General features: G+C 38.8%; 1 protein-coding gene across 1 annotated transcript in view; it reads left to right on the top strand.

Annotated features, from left to right (window-relative positions):
- The window catches only part of PIEZO2 (piezo type mechanosensitive ion channel component 2), a 311,773-nt gene that overhangs the window by 249,750 nt on the left and 42,884 nt on the right, over positions 1–19,139 (top strand). The window contains exons 27-33 of the mRNA XM_049830271.1: positions 3,666–3,909; positions 5,132–5,228; positions 7,054–7,213; positions 9,650–9,739; positions 12,332–12,453; positions 13,258–13,329; positions 17,191–17,294. Of these exons, the coding sequence (XP_049686228.1) occupies positions 3,666–3,909; positions 5,132–5,228; positions 7,054–7,213; positions 9,650–9,739; positions 12,332–12,453; positions 13,258–13,329; positions 17,191–17,294 (889 nt within the window). The remainder of the gene's footprint in view (positions 1–3,665; positions 3,910–5,131; positions 5,229–7,053; positions 7,214–9,649; positions 9,740–12,331; positions 12,454–13,257; positions 13,330–17,190; positions 17,295–19,139) is intronic.

The raw sequence follows: 19,139 nt of genomic DNA, 5'->3' as shown, positions 1-19,139 counted from the left end.
AGGTAAACATTTCGTTACTAATAAAATGATCCTCAACAAATAACACAGCTTTGGATTTGGGAATTTTTAAAGCAGATGGAAGCATGAAGGAAGGACCTCACTAGTGAGAGTAAGAGAATATTAGTCCTTGGAGGGGGCTTGACCAACAGCAACAGTAGAGACTAAGACCTATACGATCCACAGCACTAAATTTGAAGAAGTCCATTGAAATAAGGGAGCTAATTTTCAGAAGCTTCGATGTTGCTATTGGCAAAGGCAAAATCAATGAAATGGCCTGAAGGCTGAAATGGAGCTACAGGGAAGGGCTTTGGGGATGGAGGCTTGGTGAGAAATCAGTGACGTTGGGATTAGAAGGGGAAATGTACTGTAACGCAGGATCACACAGGCTGCTAAGAATGTAAGGAATAGGAGAGAGGGAAGAGGGGGAAAGAAAGAAGAAATCTGGGGAGTAGGGGTAGCTTGCAGAATGCATATATCTAGGGATGACATGCCTGGAGGAGAGGGCTGTGGGAAGAGTCTTGGGGTTATATGGAGGTGGGGTAGCAAAGCAAAACAGGTGGTTGATAAGGGAAGGCAACAAAGCTGCATAACAGCAGCTCCTCCAGCATGAAGCAGCATTGAGCTATATCGGTCAGTGCAACAGCATGACAGGCTCTCACTGGTGTGTAAGCAGAAGTGTGTTCTTTCCCTAAACTTCAAAGTGCTGGCTGAGGACGAACAGCTTTCCTCAAAGGGGTTGTCAGCTGCAGCATCAGCACCTCTCAGTGCCTGCAGGCAGAGGTCCGGACACTGGACTGGCCACAGCTAAACACATTATTGGGCATACCGGGAAAACAACTACACCTAGAGCAATCTTTTTGTAACTGACTGGATTGCATTACAGTTAAAAATTAATTCCCGTGGAAATAAAATATTGAAGCAATCACGATAAGACTAATGAAGCTTTAGTGGAGAAAAGCAGATCTTCTGATATGGAGAGCCATCTGAGGTTACAATACCTTTGATGGATGGGTGGAATGAACTTCAGACTTTGTCTTCTTTGGTTTTGAGCAAAGTGATATGGTAAATTTTTCCAAAATGTTATCCAGAGTATCAGTGCGTTCTGCCAATAACACAGTTGGCAAATCACCATTTTTTATTTTTTGTTCATCTTTCAGGCTTCTTCCAGATAACTTCTCATTCAGAGCTTATCATGTTACCAAAACCCATAGTTTGATGCTCTTGGTACACTGGTGTAATGGCTAACCTTCCTCGGACTTGTGGCTGTATTCCTGGCCTCCAGCTACAGTCTCCCACCTTTGCAATCATCACACCAGCAGTGAGTTGGTTCATAGGCTGAATGGACAGAAAAGTATCTCTTCCTTCTGTCCTCCCCCAAAATAAATAGGCTTTTGCAAATTTGCTTCTTGAAACCAGTTCAAAGAGCCAAAGCCAAAGAAAGGGCTGGAATACAGAGCTGAGGGGATGGAGGGGAGTGGGATGGTCCCCTTGGGAGGCAGCTGCTCAGATTTTCTAGGTGTATTGTTAAATACCACATCCTGAGGGTGGCCTCTGCTTTCTGTGACTGGATGCAGATTTAAAGACCACTTAGAAGATGAGGTCTGGAAGGTTTACATGGCATTAAATTAATGATCTGTGTGGTCTGCTGTGAAAGCATAAAATATGGTATATGCTATCCAAGACTAAGCATTTAGTGCTGTCTATGAAGAAGTTTTCAAACAGAGGGTAAGCACCCTTACTGACCTGGGTTTGCGTAGGGTCTTTTTGGCTGTTGGAGTGGCTTTGTGCTTCAGTGTCCCACTGTTGCATTATAATCTCCAGAGCAAGGAACTGAAACTCCTCACTTCCTAACTTTCTAGGGTTTGAGACAGAATTTAAAGATTTGCATCTGAGAATGTGTCAAGTGATTTGAGAGGCAATATGTTGAAAACTCCCTCGCCAAGACACATCTTCATTCCTGCTCTTACAGCACTCAACCTACCTATATCATTATAACTGTTGACTGCGACTCAACCAAATGCCATGTGTATATGTTGGAAGGTTTGAATCCAGCCAGTTCCAGTTGTCTTTAAGAGTCAGAGTCCATTTTTATTGAAGAGTATTAGGATATTGCTGTTTGTTTGATCAATTCAGTTCCATTTGGGGCTTTTCTCAAAAGATGCTGATTCATTTTGTTGGTAGCAGAGGGCAATATTTTTGAAATATTGCAATTGTTAGAGCAGTGTCAGGAAGGTGATCTCTTCCTAGCCATCCCACGCATCAATAGTGATTATTAAAGGAACACCAAATATTATGGTCATTTGTTCTGGAGAAACAGTGAGAGCACCATTTCCAGTGCATATTAAGTTAGTGAAGACCTGTTCAACTGATGGCTTCCACTTCTTTATTTTCCCAGTGTGTATTGATCCTTCATTAATGTTTTATCACCCAAAACCCAGTAGCATCTCTAAAGTCATGACATTTCTAGACTTCACAGGCAGTAGTCCATAAATTTCTTAAATGTTTGTGGGAAGTAAACATAAAGGAGCTTTCTTGTTACCTTTCATTAAATGCCTTTTTGGTTGGCTTCGGCAAGTGAAATGTATAACCCAGGCCTATAAATGTAGGGCTATAAATACATACTCCTAGAAAGTTCTGAGCCTGAGAACGTCAAGCAGCAGGGGCCTTTTTATGTGGCTTCATACAGTGCGTTTAGTTCATTTACTCCTTACGTGGTTTGGCTTAGGTATCTGTGTACTCCTATAGTGCTGTCTCCCTGCCTGGTTTCCTGACAAATCTAGTTTCGCAGCCTGGGTGAACAGACCCTGAAAACACAGTTACATCTGGAATCAAAACACTAAATGGGGGGAAGCTAAGAATTAGTTGGTTTTGCAGTGTTTAGCTATATGCAGTATTTGGTATTGCTTTTGGCAGATATTCTTATTTGAAAGCTCACTGAGTCAATATTAAGTCAAGATTTTCAGGAATCTGAAAATACCAAATTGTTTCTCACTCTTTCCCACTGTGGGCCAGGCTGATTTCAGATAGCTCTGTCTCGTAGCTTTCTGGCAAATGTTTCAGTAAATTCTATCACATTTACATTCTGTAGAAACCTTTTACCCCTCAAAACTTTTACAGCTCATCTCCATTGGAGAAAGATATTTTTAGCAGCTGTCTTTTAAAACTAGGCTTTTAACCAGACTGAATTCCCTAGAAGTCATCAATAAATACAGAATTGTTTGCAGTGGAGTACTGTAGCTGGCTTTTTAAGATACATTTGCTATAATATTGCTCAGACTTCTTAAAAGATGATCTCAGATAGCTTTTAAATTGCATAGGTAGCATTGCCAGATAATATCACTCTACCGTGAAATTTGGTGAGAACGTGTTTTCCCCCCTTTCATGATACAAGGCTTGATCCTGTGTGATGCAAAGTGCCCTGACCAGATGTAGCAAGGTGCTTATGCACAGGAATGAGCTAGAATAGAGCATATGAGGCAGGCAGACCCATGAATGAGCTAAGACCCACTGACTTTGGTGTTAGTCTTGAGCAGGAGCACGAATGCTCAACTGGAGTGAGAACGCTCAGAAGACCTTAGACACGAGTGTCAGCTGGTAGTGCAGAAAGAGGAAAGGTAACATTGCCCTCAGAAAATGGTAACTTTTTCTCCTTCTTTTCCTTCCAGGTCCTACTTAGATATGTATAAAGTGGTAATATTTAGTTACCTTTTCTGGTTTGTGCTTACTATAATCTTCATAACGGGAACCACGAGGATCAGCATATTCTGTATGGGCTACTTGGTAGCCTGCTTTTATTTCCTTCTCTTTGGTGGAGATCTGTTGCTGAAGCCCATCAGGAGCATTCTGCGTTACTGGGACTGGCTGATTGCCTACAACGTCTTCGTGATCACAATGAAGAACATCCTCTCAGTAAGTAGCTGCTGTCTCTCCTCTGCCCTCAGCGCTTTGGTTTCATTGGAAGTGTGCACAGTGCATTGAGTGGTCATTAAAAATCCTTTTTCAGGACCACAGCCTTCTGCAAGCACAAAGCAGGCTCCATTTTAATTCAGAAACCGCAAGTGCATATCCAGGGAATGGTAACGCATATACATTATAGGAAAATGTGCACCCTTGTATTCAGTCGGGCTCTGTGAAAACTCACAAGCTCTTTTCAAAGGGCAAGGTTCTGGTTTCTTTCCCTAGTAAAGTCTTTCCTTAGAAGTCTTGTGAAAATCTCAGTGGAGTGAGAAATGAGTAAGAAGTGCAAGATTAGTCATACCGTCGATAAATAGTGCACATTTAATTAAACCTTTTCTTTAAAACCAGAATTTCCAAGCCTAGTACTAGATGCAGTTGTTGTGTGATGTAATGTAATTAGCAAAGTTGATTACAAAATTACAAACTGTAGTCCTGTTTTCTTCAGAACTAGTGTGAAATTCAGGTGACAACAGATATATTTGATAATTAAATGTCAAATTCTTCTGCAAAATATTAAAGATTTTCTTACATTGATTAACTCTTTAGAGTGGATTCTTGCAGTGGCACTGATAGGTGATTGAGACAAGCCAGTAATTTAAATCTTTCTGAAAGATAAATTTAGATTTATTCCTGGCAATTGCTTTTTAGCTTTGAACATTTTTAGTGCTGGACTGAAAAAAGCAGACATTTTTCTCTTTACATTTATATAAGTCACTGTACTGAAATAAAATTGATTTATGGGTGGTTTGAATTTGCAAATGTTCTAAATGCTTACATATGTGCTTCATTTTATGCTTGGGAATTTAGTGGAGCTACGCGTGTGTTAAGCTTGTCCATGTATGTTTGCAAGATTAAGTCAGTGATTTATAAAAGTTGCTTAGCTGTCACATTGCATCATGTGCCAGACATATCACTTTCTCTGCAAAAACACAAACAAAACCTGCATACCTCCTATCTCGCTGATAGTCAACAGAACAAATTTTTGCTATTTAAGTGATGCGTGTCACTGGTAAAGAGACCTCTTTCTTCTAATCTCTGTTTTACTAATGAGATATAATACAGCCAATGGCAGTCACAATATTCTCCTGTAATGTACAGAGGTGCACTTATGATATAATACTTATGTTTATTTCTGCTATGTTCTGTTATATGAAACTGTTCTTTTACTTTCCAGATAGGAGCATGTGGCTACATTGAATCATTAATTAAGAATAGTTGCTGGTTGATTCAGGCATTTAGCCTGGCTTGTACAGTTAAAGGCTACCGTATCCGTAAGTATAGCTCGGTGTTCTTCATAATTTTCTATAAATAAAGAATCACCTTCAAAATCTACTACATTTAAGTTGTGCCCCCTCCTGACATTCTACCTTGTGAAAATATACCTGCAAGTTCAGTTGATACAGCTCGGTCCTATATTGACTAGCAAGAAAGAATATTGAAAATATTTCATAAAACCAAAGGAGATACATATACTGAGAGAGCTATCAACCTCCCCCACACACACCCACAACCGGCATTTGCTGTAAATGGAGAATTTGGTGATACCAGTGATTAATCCAGTTTCCCTGTGGGTGCAGGTACAGTTTCACTGTAGAACTTGAGCTAAAATGTCACTCACCATCACTGCAAGGAGAGGGCACCTTCTCCCAGCTGCAGACTCCCACTCCTCCCTGTGTGCCGGGTCTTACGTTCAGTTCCTCAAAGGGTAAACCAGTTCAGCTCACTGAAACGGCAAGAGGCTAAGCCAGCATAAAAGTGGTAATTTTTTGCAGTCATAGTGAGTTTGGGCAATTATTCTTTTTACAGTTAGTCTCCTGTTTGTGGTGATAACAGGGAGGGAGTGGATAGTGTACGTGGATGGAAGTGAGAGAAGGCAGGAATGAATTACAGAGAGCAAGACACTTCACCTCTCAGTGAGCTATTAATTTGGCTCCACTTTGTCTTGACACCCTGGATTGATGGTTTGAAAACACCTGATTTTTTTCTGTGTCTTTTGCTGAATTTAAAGAACGATTTCATCCTAGTGAGTCACCAGCAAAGTTCTGAATTACCGTCTTCATGTCTGATCCTAATAGATAAGTGGGGAGTAGGGGAAAGGAAAGGAAATATGAAGAGGCAAATTCACAAGATAAATGCTTTCCAGTAGGTCTCGTATTATCCAAAACTTTTTGAGCAGCAACAGAAACTTAGACACAGGTTTCTGTCTCCCCACAGGATGGGCACAGCAGGCTTTGATTCTCTTGGAGCCTCACCTTCCAGACCTATTAGACTGGCTAGCTTGATTGTAAAGCCAGCTTTGAGCCAGAGTCTGTCCCTTGAGTCCTTCTACTCCATTCTGTAGGGCAGCATAGGCTACTTAGTTTATAGTCTAGCTCCACAAAACCCAGTTTTAATTTTTTAATATCCCCAAGAGAACTGTCTTTTAGAGAAGAAAGAAAGAAACAAAGAAAGAAAGAAAGAGAAAGAAAGAAATAGCCCAAGCCAAAATCTGGAGGTCAGAGGAATGGGATTTCCTCTCTGCCTGTCTTCTCCTACCCCAAAGGAAGCAGTTTTGTGGTTTCAAATATTTTTCCTCTTATGCAATGGAAAGAAACAGTCAACTGAGTTGTGGAGAGGAAAAATAAAAATATTAGATGGTGGCAATCAAAAAATTATTTTGGCAAAAATAAAACACTTCTTTCTCATGTTGATAGTGTTCTTAATAGAACAATGAGACAGAATGTCACTTTGAAGTGAAAAAAAATTGAAACATACCATTTTAGGAAATACTGAAATCAAATATTTCAGGCTAACAAAAAATACTTTTTTCCCAGTCTTTGTTTTCAAGTACTTGTTAGGATAGGGTGAATTCATTTGCAAATGGCTCACTTCTAGTGAATTCTCAGTTTTCATGGGATATCACGTTGTTGGAAGCTTTCCAGTTTGCTGTAAAAGGAAATACAGTGTACTTGAAATGGAAATGCATGTCAGGTTTCTTAAGAAAAATCTAATTAAATTACCTCAATTCAAATAATTTTAAAGTCTAAGATTATTTAATTGGTTAAACGTTATAAAAGAATACTTAACAGTCCTTATGCTGATGGTGTCTTTTTCCAGCAACCAACAATCTAGATTGTAAACTGCCCAGTGGAGAAGCAGGAATCATTTGGGACAGTATATGTTTTGCTTTCCTGCTGCTGCAAAGGAGAGTCTTCATGAGTTACTACTTCCTGCATGTGGTTGCAGATATAAAAGCTTCTCAGATCCTAGCATCAAGGTAACATAAAGTTTTAAAAAATTAAATGAAACAGCTCAAGTGTCTCATGGCTACAGTACTTACTTGTTTGCAATAGATAGTACCAAAATAGTCCTTTAACATTGGTTTAAACAATCCATGCTAAATTCATAACTGCAAACCCAACTCTGAGAAAGCACACATGAGAAAACAAATCAATTGAGAACCTGATAGAAATTAAATCATCTTTCCTACCAAACAGCATCTGCTGCTCTCACAGCCCTTATTAAAAGCTGTGAAAGTTGGTGTGTGTTGCAGCATTCTCTTCACATCAATATGTATGAGAGCAAATGACAGAGTTTCTAAGCCTTGGAAGGAAAACACTCTGCTATCAGACCCTGTTTGAGACAATGGGCCTTACAAATCACGACTCCAAAAGCGTTACGTGAGGAAAAATACAGGAAAGTTATGGCATCTGGCTTGGGAAGATCATCAGGAAGACGGTCGGCAAGTGTCACATCACTGCACACCGACTAGCTGTGGCAAGGAAGTATCACCCTCTTTGGGCATGATATTTACACTTTCCCACAAGCATCTGCTCAAAGCTGTCACTAGCACAACCATTCATGTGGTTTTTAATAAGAAGGCAGATCAGGAATGAAATTATGGTTTTCATTTCAGTAAGATTTCTAAGGAATTATTTTACTCAATACTGGATTAAAGGTATTGTGGCATTCTTCTTTTTTCCTGAAAAACATGAGGACATTGATTTCTGTGTTTGAGGGCAAAATTTGACTTGCATGTCCTGAAAGGAAGTATTTTTTATCTTCCTCTTCTCCCCCCTCCAGGGATTACTTTAAAAAGGGAACACGTTTATCTGCCCATACTGAACAAAATTCACCACTGTAAACAGGGCTGCCAAAAGATTTATACCTCCATCCCATATTGTCCTTCAGACTTTTGCTCTGGGGTGAATTTCACTGATGCCCAAGATTGCTGGATACCACCTTTTTGTAGGTTTTTTTGTACGCTGTGTTCACAGTGAAAATAGCACAAAGCAAAATCATGAGTATCCAAATGCCTCCTAAATTGGAAAGTTTGCATCCAGAAGGAGACAGCAGGCTCATGTAAAAGGTGCTGGCCTGGGCTGAAAGAAACAGGTTTGGTTCCTACTTCCAGCTTTGTGTCTGAACCTACCCACGCTTGAGTTCTCCAGCAGCAGAAGTGGACACATGCTGGCCTATGTCAGGAGCTTTGTAAAGATAAATGTATTAATGACCAGGAAGTGCCGAGATACTACAGGAAGGAGGGTAATATAAATATAGTGATATAATTAATTTTTTTAGTTAGCTGCTTGCCTTGCTAAAATCCAAGCTTTGACTTTACATGGACAATGGAGAAGGTCAGGTTTGGATTCAGACAGCATGGTCTGAGCCTGTCTTCTAGTTAAAGTTAATATTGTGAAGAACAAATGCCTCACCTAAATAAGATTAAATTGTGATTCAAACAATTGCAGTGAGGATCCAGTGACAGTTTTCAATAATCCCTAAGAATTCAGGTGTGATCAAGTTGCTAAGGTGAACGTGTGCTTCTTTGTTGTACTTTACTGTACTTGGGGACAAAAATGATGCCTAATCTTGATGTATTCCTTTGAAAAAATGTAGTTGTGGTTATCCTGCATCTTACATGGAAGAGTGAATAATCTCACAGAAAAATTAATTAGAAGTAGACTTCTGAAACTATAGCTGTTCTTACTGAATTCCTGACAAAAGAAAGGCTTTAAATCTATGCTACTTCTTTGAGAGAGACTTCGAGGCTCTTTGACAGTCTTCAAGAGCTGATGAGTGAATAATGAAGAATAGCCAAGATGTGTGATCTGGACATCCAAATCAATGAGTCGATTACATTTCTCATGAAATGGAGTTAGAAGCCGTATTCTTTTGGCACACCAGAAACTTGCTCAAGGATTTCTGTCATCAGATTGAAAGCACTGTAGTGTTCGGAGGGTAAAAGTGAAGCTGAAGCTATGCTCATCATGGCCCTGGATAAAGCTGGACTTTGCTCACAACTTCCAGGGGGCTGAGGCAGAGGGACAAGGTGATTGTAACGTTGACATGACTATAAAGACCAAATCCTGGAGGTGTGCAAGAAGTCCTAGCTCAGCCTTGAACCCACCCATGTTCTGTGTCCTTGAGGACTGGAAACTGAATTCCATGAACAGCTGCTAGAGGGACTTCCAGGCTGAATAGGGATCACAGCATTTGGCCCCAGATCTTGAAATGATTCACTGTAAACACATTAGTATTCTGGAGTAATTGATTATTTCTTTCAGGCCTTGGATTAATTTTGTTTTATGCAGATGAGGTCATGTCCATAGGGAACACAGAGTTCTCTGTGATTAGCTGGCATAAAGGAACTTAGAAACATTTAATGTTTCCTTTCCTTTTTTCCTTTCTTCTGCCCCCATTTCTGCTGTAGGGGTGCTGAGCTTTTCCAGGCTACAATTGTCAAGGCTGTAAAGGCAAGAATTGAAGAGGAAAAAAAATCAATGGATCAACTGAAAAGACAGTATGTATTTAATGTATTTTTATATATATACACACATATATGTGCATGTATGTCACTGATTGTTGGTATTTTTCTAGCACCTTCTTTTATAGAAATGCTGATCAGGTTTTGAAGTATGATTTTGCAATTACAAAAATTACTCTCTGGGCATTCAGAGATCTTAGGTATTCCAATATTATGTAGTTTTAGAGTAATCTTTTCCAAAAAGACAACATACAGCAGAATCTAAACTTTCATTTAAACATAGAATTACATTTCTAGGACCAAAGGTTGTGAGGTTATCATAAAGAATCAAAGTGGAATGGACTGACTTACCTGCTCCTCAGTGAGCCTGAAATTGTAATGGAAACAGATGTTTCCTATAAATCAAAAGAGAAGTTGTGAACCCTCCTGCTTATTCTGAAGGTTCTTCTAAACCTTTGAAATCCAATGATGACAGGTTAAGAAGATCAGCTTTTAACTTTTCCACGCCTGAGTACCTAGTAACATGACCATACAGTCTTCTCTTTAAGAGATGATCTGTATCTCCGCTATGTTTTTTCTTTGGTAGAGGTCCAGCTCAATTGTAGTTTTAGGTTATCCTGTTTTGTGTAGTATGAAAGCATGCAATGCAAGTGAAATGGGGGGGGATCTTTTTTCCTCTTCTTTCCCTCCACTAATTATCCTGCTGTTCTCTCAATTTGTCTCTCCCCATCTCTCAGAAGAGTAGAACAGTCAAATGCAAATCCCCAATGAAACTCATGAAAGGGTAGGCAGATTACTAATCAGAAGTGCCATATTAACCCTGTCTCACTTGAAAGAACAAGCCTAGAAGGTTAGAAAATAGGAGACTGAGACACAGGAACTGGATTTAAAAAAAAAATAAACAACCAGAAATTGGAACAGCAAAGGGCCTAGTTAGGGAAGCTGTAGTTAAGAGCCACCCAAATAGCCTGAAATCACTACAGGCTAAGGAAGCTGAGTAGCATCCTGGCCCTGCTGCAATGGATGACAATATTCTCATTGACTTTACCATTATTAGGATTTTGTTCTGTGTGTCTGTATTCCTGGTAAAATTTGCTGGATGCCTGTTGCTTCCGTTTTATTTGTGGTTCTTCCGCTAGCGCTTGAGTGCAAAATACGTATGTTTACCTTCACTGAAGATATTTGCATTCAGCTTAACTGGCCTGAAGATCCTTTCTCTTTATACAGCCAGTAAGCCACTCTGCTTTCTGTTGGGTGCAGCCAGCATGCTTCTTTACTAACTGCAAAAAACTTTCAAAGCTCCTCCACCACCATGCATGAAAAGCCGTAACTGCTTCCTAACCAGATGTCAAAGCCCACACCTGGCAGCTTCTTCCATGCCTGCATAATTGGAAGAAGCATCAGCAGGCTGCAGGGACAGGGCTCCCTACCCACGTGCCTGGGATTTTCCCCCAAAGCTGTATTGGGTTGTTGCTGTTGCTGCTCTGTGCTTGTGTCAGTCTTATCCCAACTGACAGGACGTGCCTGTCTTGGAAATCATTCATTTCTGTTAGTTCTGCCGAGTTTAAGATCAAGGAGATGATACTACTTGCAATAATGCCAAAGCTGATGGATGTTTCTCTAAAAATCGCTAGTTTGTATTTGGAGGATGTCTGGCTTCAACATTAAAGGGTGCTTGTTTTATGTCATTCAATAATGTGCATCAGTACTTCATACCGTTTAGGCTTGTTAGGATGAAGAGCATAGCCAGAAGTTTTGAACAACCAAGTTGTCCTGACTGATGTAGCATCGCTTCAGCAGCAGATAAATGATACAGGGAAAGAAATCTAATTTTCTATTGAATAATAGCAACTAGCTGATATGAAAGAGTTTTTTCCTCTCTAATGGGTGGTTCTTCCCTAACAAATGGACAGATTAATAAATGTATTGAAGTCCATTTTGATCACTGAAGTTAGTGAATCATTTGCTTCTAATCCAGTTGTATTGAAAGAACTTACTCCTGTTGACTTCAGGGTTTTTTTACTACCATTTTTCAAACTGTGAAAACACAGAAGTCTTAAAAGACCAGATTGTGCTAACTCTACAGGATTGCAAGAAGGAGAATTGAAGGCTTGCCTACATCTGGACAAAACTGAACCAGTTTAAGTCTTTTGCATTTCTAGATACGTGGGACAAAGGAGCTTCAGGGGTGAAGATGTAGCACAAATAGTGCAGGAACAGCCACATCCCTGGTTCAGAGTGGCATGTTTCAGGAAAACCACTGCATTAGGCAGAAGTCCATTTTTCTCAGAGCTTCATTTGCTGCGTTGTAGCTCCTGACAGCAGTTCTTTCCTTTTTAAATGATAAGAGATAGTTGAGGGGGAATAGGTAAAACACTCATGTGATAGCATGCACCCCAGCTCTCACTGACCAGTGGGCAAACATCTAGGCTTGACCCTTCCAGCCAGCCCCTTCAGAGCCATTTAACTCCTTATGTTTAAGGGCAGGGTTAATGACAGTGTGGAATGTATCTTTCCATTAGAAATGTTGGAGTGAGTGGGTGTGAATGGATGTGTTTAACACTTGTTTTTCAGGGTGGGTCAGAAAGGGTGGAGACATCAATCTAATAAGATTCTTCCTTTTGCTAGAATGGATCGCATCAAAGCCAGGCAGCAAAAATACAAAAAGGGTAAAGAGAGGATGCTAAGCATGACCCAGGAGTCCTCAGAGGGGCCAGAGGTTCGGAAGGTTTCTGAAGAAGATGATGAAGGTACCATTAGCTATTGTTGTACCGTAATTGGGGTTAAGTGCTAAGGATCTAATAGTTGGACAAATGACAAATTGTTCTTCAAAACTGTCATCATATAACAAGGTTGCTAGCTCGGTATCAGTTTGGAGTTTGATTTAGCCAAAAAAATGTGGGATTTTGTACTGCAAGAAGGTTTAGAGAAAATGGTTTTCTGTAAGTTATTTTTGGTTAATTTTCAGTTGTTGGCAAAAAGCTGAATAGCAGCAGAAGTTTGTTTTGAACACAGTCATCATATATAAACCACAGTGTTACAAATAGGTAGCAGTCACATTTTTCCGGCAACATTTTCTGGATGCTGTGAGGTTTTTTCAGTCACTGAAATGTTTGCATACTTTTAAATGTGGTTTAAAACATGGGAACAGATAAAATGATAACTATCCAGTGCCACAGTTCTAGCACTGACTTGGGATCAGCACTTACTAGATTTAAACTTTTTGGAGCCTGAAATATAAGGGGATTTGAGACGAGGGAAAAGATTTTCCTCCTGAAATTACACTCAACTGTGACTGTGTGTTTTAAAACACAAACCTGAACTTTTTAGCTGTTTTAGAGTAGAATGCTGTTTTAACTGCTGCATAAACCAGAGTATTTCTGCTTAGTGGTCATGCTTCTGAATGATTTTAATATTGAATGTGTTCAGTAGATCTAACATCTGATGTGCTCATGAAATTTTCACTCTTTTGAGAGAAATTAAAAATGACTAATCAGTGTAAGAAACATGTTTCTCATTTTGTAAAATTAATATTTGGACATATTTTATTTTAGGAGAAGCAGACAAAGAGAAAGCCAAGGGCAAAAAAAAGCTGTGGTGGCGGCCTTGGGTTGATCATGCTTCCAGTAGGTTTTCTCAATCATCTTACAAATATGTGGATTTAACCCTTATATCCTTGACCAGAATGAAGGCATTCCCATGACCTGTTTGTTTTATGCCTGATTTTATGATTGTGACTTGATAGAAGGCTTGTTTTTTTTCAAAACAAGATTTTCCAAATTTTCAAGGAGTGAGTTTAACCATGTTTTGAACTTCTGTGTGTTGGAAGCATAGCTAGCTCATGATACTTTGGGCATTCTTAGAAAAATATCAAATCAGATAAACATGTACCAAAAAGCACCTTACTTTGGCCTCAAAAGTCTTAACTCCCCCCTACTGCAAAGCACAGTATATTTAAAAATTTGAAGGTGAAGATTTGCCAATGCATTCTAAGATCAGTCATAATTTTTTTTTCATATACACACATCATACATCTTTTTTCATGGTTCATCAGTCATTCTACTGTCAGCTGTGGAAATCTGAGTACCACAGTAAGGCAGCAAGACTATTCCCAGGACTAGGCTCTGTAGAGCTCAGCTGAATATCTCTGATCACACTTTAATGTACTGTTGATGCTGGTTGTTTTGTTATTTCCATTTTTTTTGTGTTTAACTGACAGCAGAAATCTGTTCAGCCTTGTGCACAAGAAATTATTAGCCTGTATCGCTCATACCATTGTTGCATTATGATGTTAGTTTGTTTTTAGCCCACTCCAGACATACAATACAGTTCTTCCCTATGTTATGGATTGGGTAAAACAATAAAACTGAGTAGACTGCAATCTCTCTCTTCTATTGGATCTTTGTTGAAGGAACTCAGACATGAGGTATTTAATAACCTCTGAAGATTTAAAAAATATTCAAGTGTATAGCACTGACCAGAGTTAAATATGAATGTCTATATTGCGCCTGGTCATTTAGTTTAAAAGAGTTACTCCAAGTAACACTTTCACACATCCACATACTGCTTCATTTACCTGTGTGTATTTATTTATAACTCCAGCATATATATTTGCCAACAGCGTTAAACAGAATGTCGTATGCTTATTTCTATCAAGTCACAAGTAAACTGTGCCTCTCTTTATTTTTCTAAAGGGCACACTGCCACTTTAGAGAGACCTATCCCTTTTCAAAAGTCTTATGAAAATAAACTTCTTGCCCTTTAGTTTCATTAAGAACAACAATGACAAAACAGATCAAAACTAAAATTTGTGAGTTTTTACTGTAGAATTTCAAGCTACGGTGATTTTGAAGGAATGGGATATGGTCTTTTGTTTATTCACCACTGGTTTTGTAATAAGAAGAACTGCTCAAAGAGAGACATTGACTTTGGCTTCTACTTATTTCACCCTCATTATTTAATATTCTTAGGTGGCAACTTGCGTTTTGGTATTTAAACAGTGAGCGTTCTTGAAATTATTTACTGCAATAATGCAAAACCTTGTGGGAAACATCACAGACCCTGATCCTGCAAACATGGTTGCCTGCCATGATGCTTGCATCCACACTCACTGAAACATGGTCCTGACAGTCAGTCTTCACAGACATACAGACTAGAAATAGACTGATATTCCCCATCCATCCTTTTTGAAACACTGTGCTGTAACTGCAGCATTCTGCTACACATGGGTGTTCATCTCAGTAACTGAGTTTGTGGCTGTGCCTGTATATATGTATATATTGAAGTCGTTCAAGCTTGAAGTTTCATGCCAATTCTGATATTTAATTTAGATTTTTATTGTTATTTTTATACCACTTGTTATGATTTTACTATACAGAAAGATACCTCATTTTGTATATCATAGGAATTAAAACACAGTCATGAATTTGGGTCTGAGCAGAACAGATAGGAAACATCAGTGAGGCTTTCCTCACCGACACTCGCAGGGAGGTATGGTTCCTCCTGTGCTTGTGGATTACTTAGGGAGCCCCACAAAGATCAGCAGGAGTTAGGGCCACATGCTTCAAGGTCCTCAGCTTCTCCTGGGGCACAGAGTTGTGTCTGATGTACGTGCAGCTGCCCTGAGGAGCTCTTTTCTTCTGGGCGCAAGCAGATTGTGAGAGGATGCTGACGTCTCCTGCATGGCTCCCCTTCTGCCTCCTCCAGCTCATCCCACAAGGAAAGCCTGCAAGTCCCTTTTCTCAGTAGAAAGTCACACTTTGCAGTAGGAGAGGGGTCCCACAAGTCCAGTCTGGCCATGAATTGTCTTACTAGTAGAATTTGGTGTCTTTAGTAATCCCTGTAGGTGACTAACACACTTCTTATTCCATTTTGATGTGTGCAAGAATGCATTATTGCTATTCAATCATACCTCCCTCGTTAGTTGTAAAAGAGACGTACCACTACGTTACAGTGTCCCCTCAGATACACTTTAACCTAAAAGTTCTGGAGGGGGATCATTGTAGATTTGTTTTCTGCCAGCTCAGGTGTTCCAAGTTTGACCAGGTGCTACTCTGAGCCTTTAAGGAACTGTGCTGCAGTGGAGGTTTCCCTTAGATGTCAGACCTTATCCTGCTGATCTTCTGTGTGGACAATTTCTGTTGCTGACTACAAGATACGTTTTTGTGAAAGAGAACTGCAGACTACTGGCTCTTAAAATACGTTCATCTCTTTAATGCACTTTTAAATGGGCATTCTTAGAAGACCCGACACCAAATAATTAATTTGCTTGATCCAAGAAATTTCCAAACTTTCTTTTCACCTCGGTTCAGCAATTAGAGCTGCTGAAGTGGACTCTCTGTCCCTCTGCAGAGCATGCATTGATGTTAAAAGTCATAACCAGACACATGAGGCACAAAATTCCCTCTGTGAGGGAGTTTTAGGTGCTGAAGTTCGGATCCAATAGAATTCTGGCAAATTTCACAGTGTGCTTACCCTGAGGTTTCTATGATAGTTACGTGTGGTCATCTGTGCACAGAGGATCTGTGACAAATTCAAGGTATGATTGAATTAAAGCAATTGTTACTTTTCCAGAAACCTGTAATGAGGGTCAAATATAATTTTCAATATAAATATGTATTGCTCCATTTGTCCAGATTGTGTGACATTTCATCTAAGTAACTGTTACTTTAAATATCTCAACTTAAATGTGGAAATGATTTACCAGTTTTCACTGCTGAATGTAATGCTGTGATTTTGATTTTTCTCTTGCTCATTACCTTATTTTTCATTTCTTTTGTTTCCCTTGTTCATTCATGTAGGCCTGTTACCATCTGAGAAATAAAAACATTACTTCTGTTCAAGGATATAAGGCCTAGCTTATTCACTGTGCATCTTTACTGTATCAAGGTTTCAGAATCTTTCTGAATCCATGGGCAAAAAATTGAAACTCATTTGCGATCCCATTAATAGAATCCAAGTGATTTGCTTTAAACAAACCAAGGTTTTCCATTACCTCATCAAAGCTTAAATGTTTGAAGAAAGCATTGACTAATACCATCCCATTCTGTAGTTTAAAGGATGCCTCAGCATTTTAAAGAGAAGTTCTGTATTTTTTGTCCAGTGGTACTGTTCATGTAAATTCATTTACTTACCTGCTGGGCTTTTTTTACTCCCTCAAATGATCATCAGTTCCCAGTTAATTTAGACTTAACTGCCATTTTTTTCTAAAAAATGTAACCTAGTAACTTGATATACTTCAAGCTTTTTCTTTACATTTTCTTCTCATGGTGATGTTTTCCTTAGTTCTTGTATAGTTCCCATTCATGCCCAAAGTATCACAGACTAACATCAAATAAATTGCCTGAGACCTTTTCATCTCTTGCTTCTTCTCTGTTTTCACCTCTTCTGGTTATGAATTTTTAAATGACTGGCTGGCTGTTCATATGTCTTGGGGCAGTTGAGAATAGAATTTTCAGAAAAATAAGAAAATATTTTGTTTCACTTAGTGGTCAGAAGTGGAAATTATTATTTGTTTGAGACGGATAGTGAAGAGGAAGAGGAAGAGGAGAAAAAAGAAGAGGAAGAGCCTCGGAAAAAATCTGCTTTTCAGGTACTTTATGGTAATTTGCTTTCTAGTTGACATCTGGAAAAAAAATGTAGGCTTCTCATAACACAGGCACATATGTTAAAGCAGCCAGTACATCTAAAGTAGACCTGAAAAGTATTGGAAATTAAATTTCTTGCCAATTTAAAATGCAAATTTGCCTGTTTTAAGCATTGCCAAATTCCTACAGAAACTGTAGTGAAATCATATCTTCATTCACTTATGCCTGAAGAAAACAAAAATACAAAAACAAAGGTTAAGAATCTGAGCTTTATTTTTTCTGCACTGCAATAAAGACAAGTGAGGAAGCTGACTTGCCTCTGGCACTGCTGTACAATGCTTCAGTGGTTTTCTGGTTTTGAGTAGGTGTTATCATTCCATGAAGAAATGATCCCAAAAGTAAGCAATTTTTTCATAGAAAAGAATACCTCCTTAAAAAAAAAATTAAAAAAATATTATTATTCATCCTAGTGGACCAGAGAAATACATCCTTGGGTTATAAAGAGCTTAACATTTAAAATTGCAAAAGGAGACCACATCACTTTCTCTCTTTTCAGGATAATGTGAACTAATATGTTTGCATTTTAAGTGACAGACTGTGTCGAAGTAAGAGGATATTGTAATGTTAAAAAGATAGCTGAATTTTCCTAACTGGGTTCCTGCATATAGACTGGTTGATGTTAGACAGTACCAGGTATTGAATCCACTGGCTTAAATGAAGAACTTGGGTGAAGAAGTTAGTGCACTACTCATGCATGTAGGATTGCTTTAATCTTCATAAGAGTAAAGTTTTACTTGCTGAAAATTTTCAGAAATACCACAGAACTTTTTCAGGTCAGTAACTTTAAAGCTTAAGCAAAGGGGTAGCTTTTTGCAGATGAGTATTCCTATCGACATGCAAGCTCATGTCACTGCAGAACTGGTGCGTTACTGAAAGCCCAGCCCAAGCAAGAGCAAGAAACTGCCTCCACACTCTTCTGTTCCTTATGCCAACAGCTTTCAAACAAAGCTTCCCAGACAACATGAGTGAATTACAAGAAGAAATACTTTATTTAATTCATTGATACAGTGTGCGTTTAGTTTATATACTTATATTGCATTACCAACTGATTACATTTGTTAAACTGCCTATGTGTTAATGACACGGAAAGACTTTTTCCTGACCCTAAAAAAGGCAAAACAAATCTGGATGAAAATTAATGTGATAAGTTTTATTTTCTGCGATTTACACGAATTTTTTGTATATTTTGCATTTAACTCACCTTGGACCATAAAAATGGCTCATGAATTTCTAGGTCATTTTTCTTTCTGGTTTTCATGCAGATACAGAGGAAGGTTTGCATTCTTGTTTCTGCTGATTTTTTAAAAAACTGGTGACAACATTTTGTTCAGATGTGCTGGTGCCAAGCACTGAGATTTTAGAGAGTTCTAAACTCTCTAAACCTAATCAGGTTCTTTCATTTACTCTGGGTTTTGTGGATTTTGTTCTTTTGGTCTTACTTACTAAAGCTCCGTGCTGAAACTATTAATCTGAGGATGGAGGATCTGTTTATTTCAAAAATCTGGTCAGACATTCAGTATAGGTGGCCAGTTCTGCAATATGTGCAACATGAAGATGTTGGATCGCTTTATGTAGGAGGGGAGTTATATAGAACAGAAAATTGGTTTTGTTTATGAAAAGCTTGTTCATCATTTGGTCATCATACCTTATTTGCCCTCCATCACCATGCACATGGTCTTAATAAAAATACTAGCAAAGTGAACTTGTTTGTTGTAGAGTCTGCTAAAGCATTATTTTTAATTGTTGATTTTTCTTTTAGTGTAAATTGTGTGCAATAGTCACTTCAAGGG

Source organism: Accipiter gentilis, chromosome 27, assembly GCF_929443795.1.
Source record: "Accipiter gentilis chromosome 27, bAccGen1.1, whole genome shotgun sequence".
Classification (NCBI taxonomy): domain Eukaryota; kingdom Metazoa; phylum Chordata; class Aves; order Accipitriformes; family Accipitridae; genus Astur; species Astur gentilis.
This window is presented reverse-complemented; position numbering and strand designations above follow the sequence as displayed.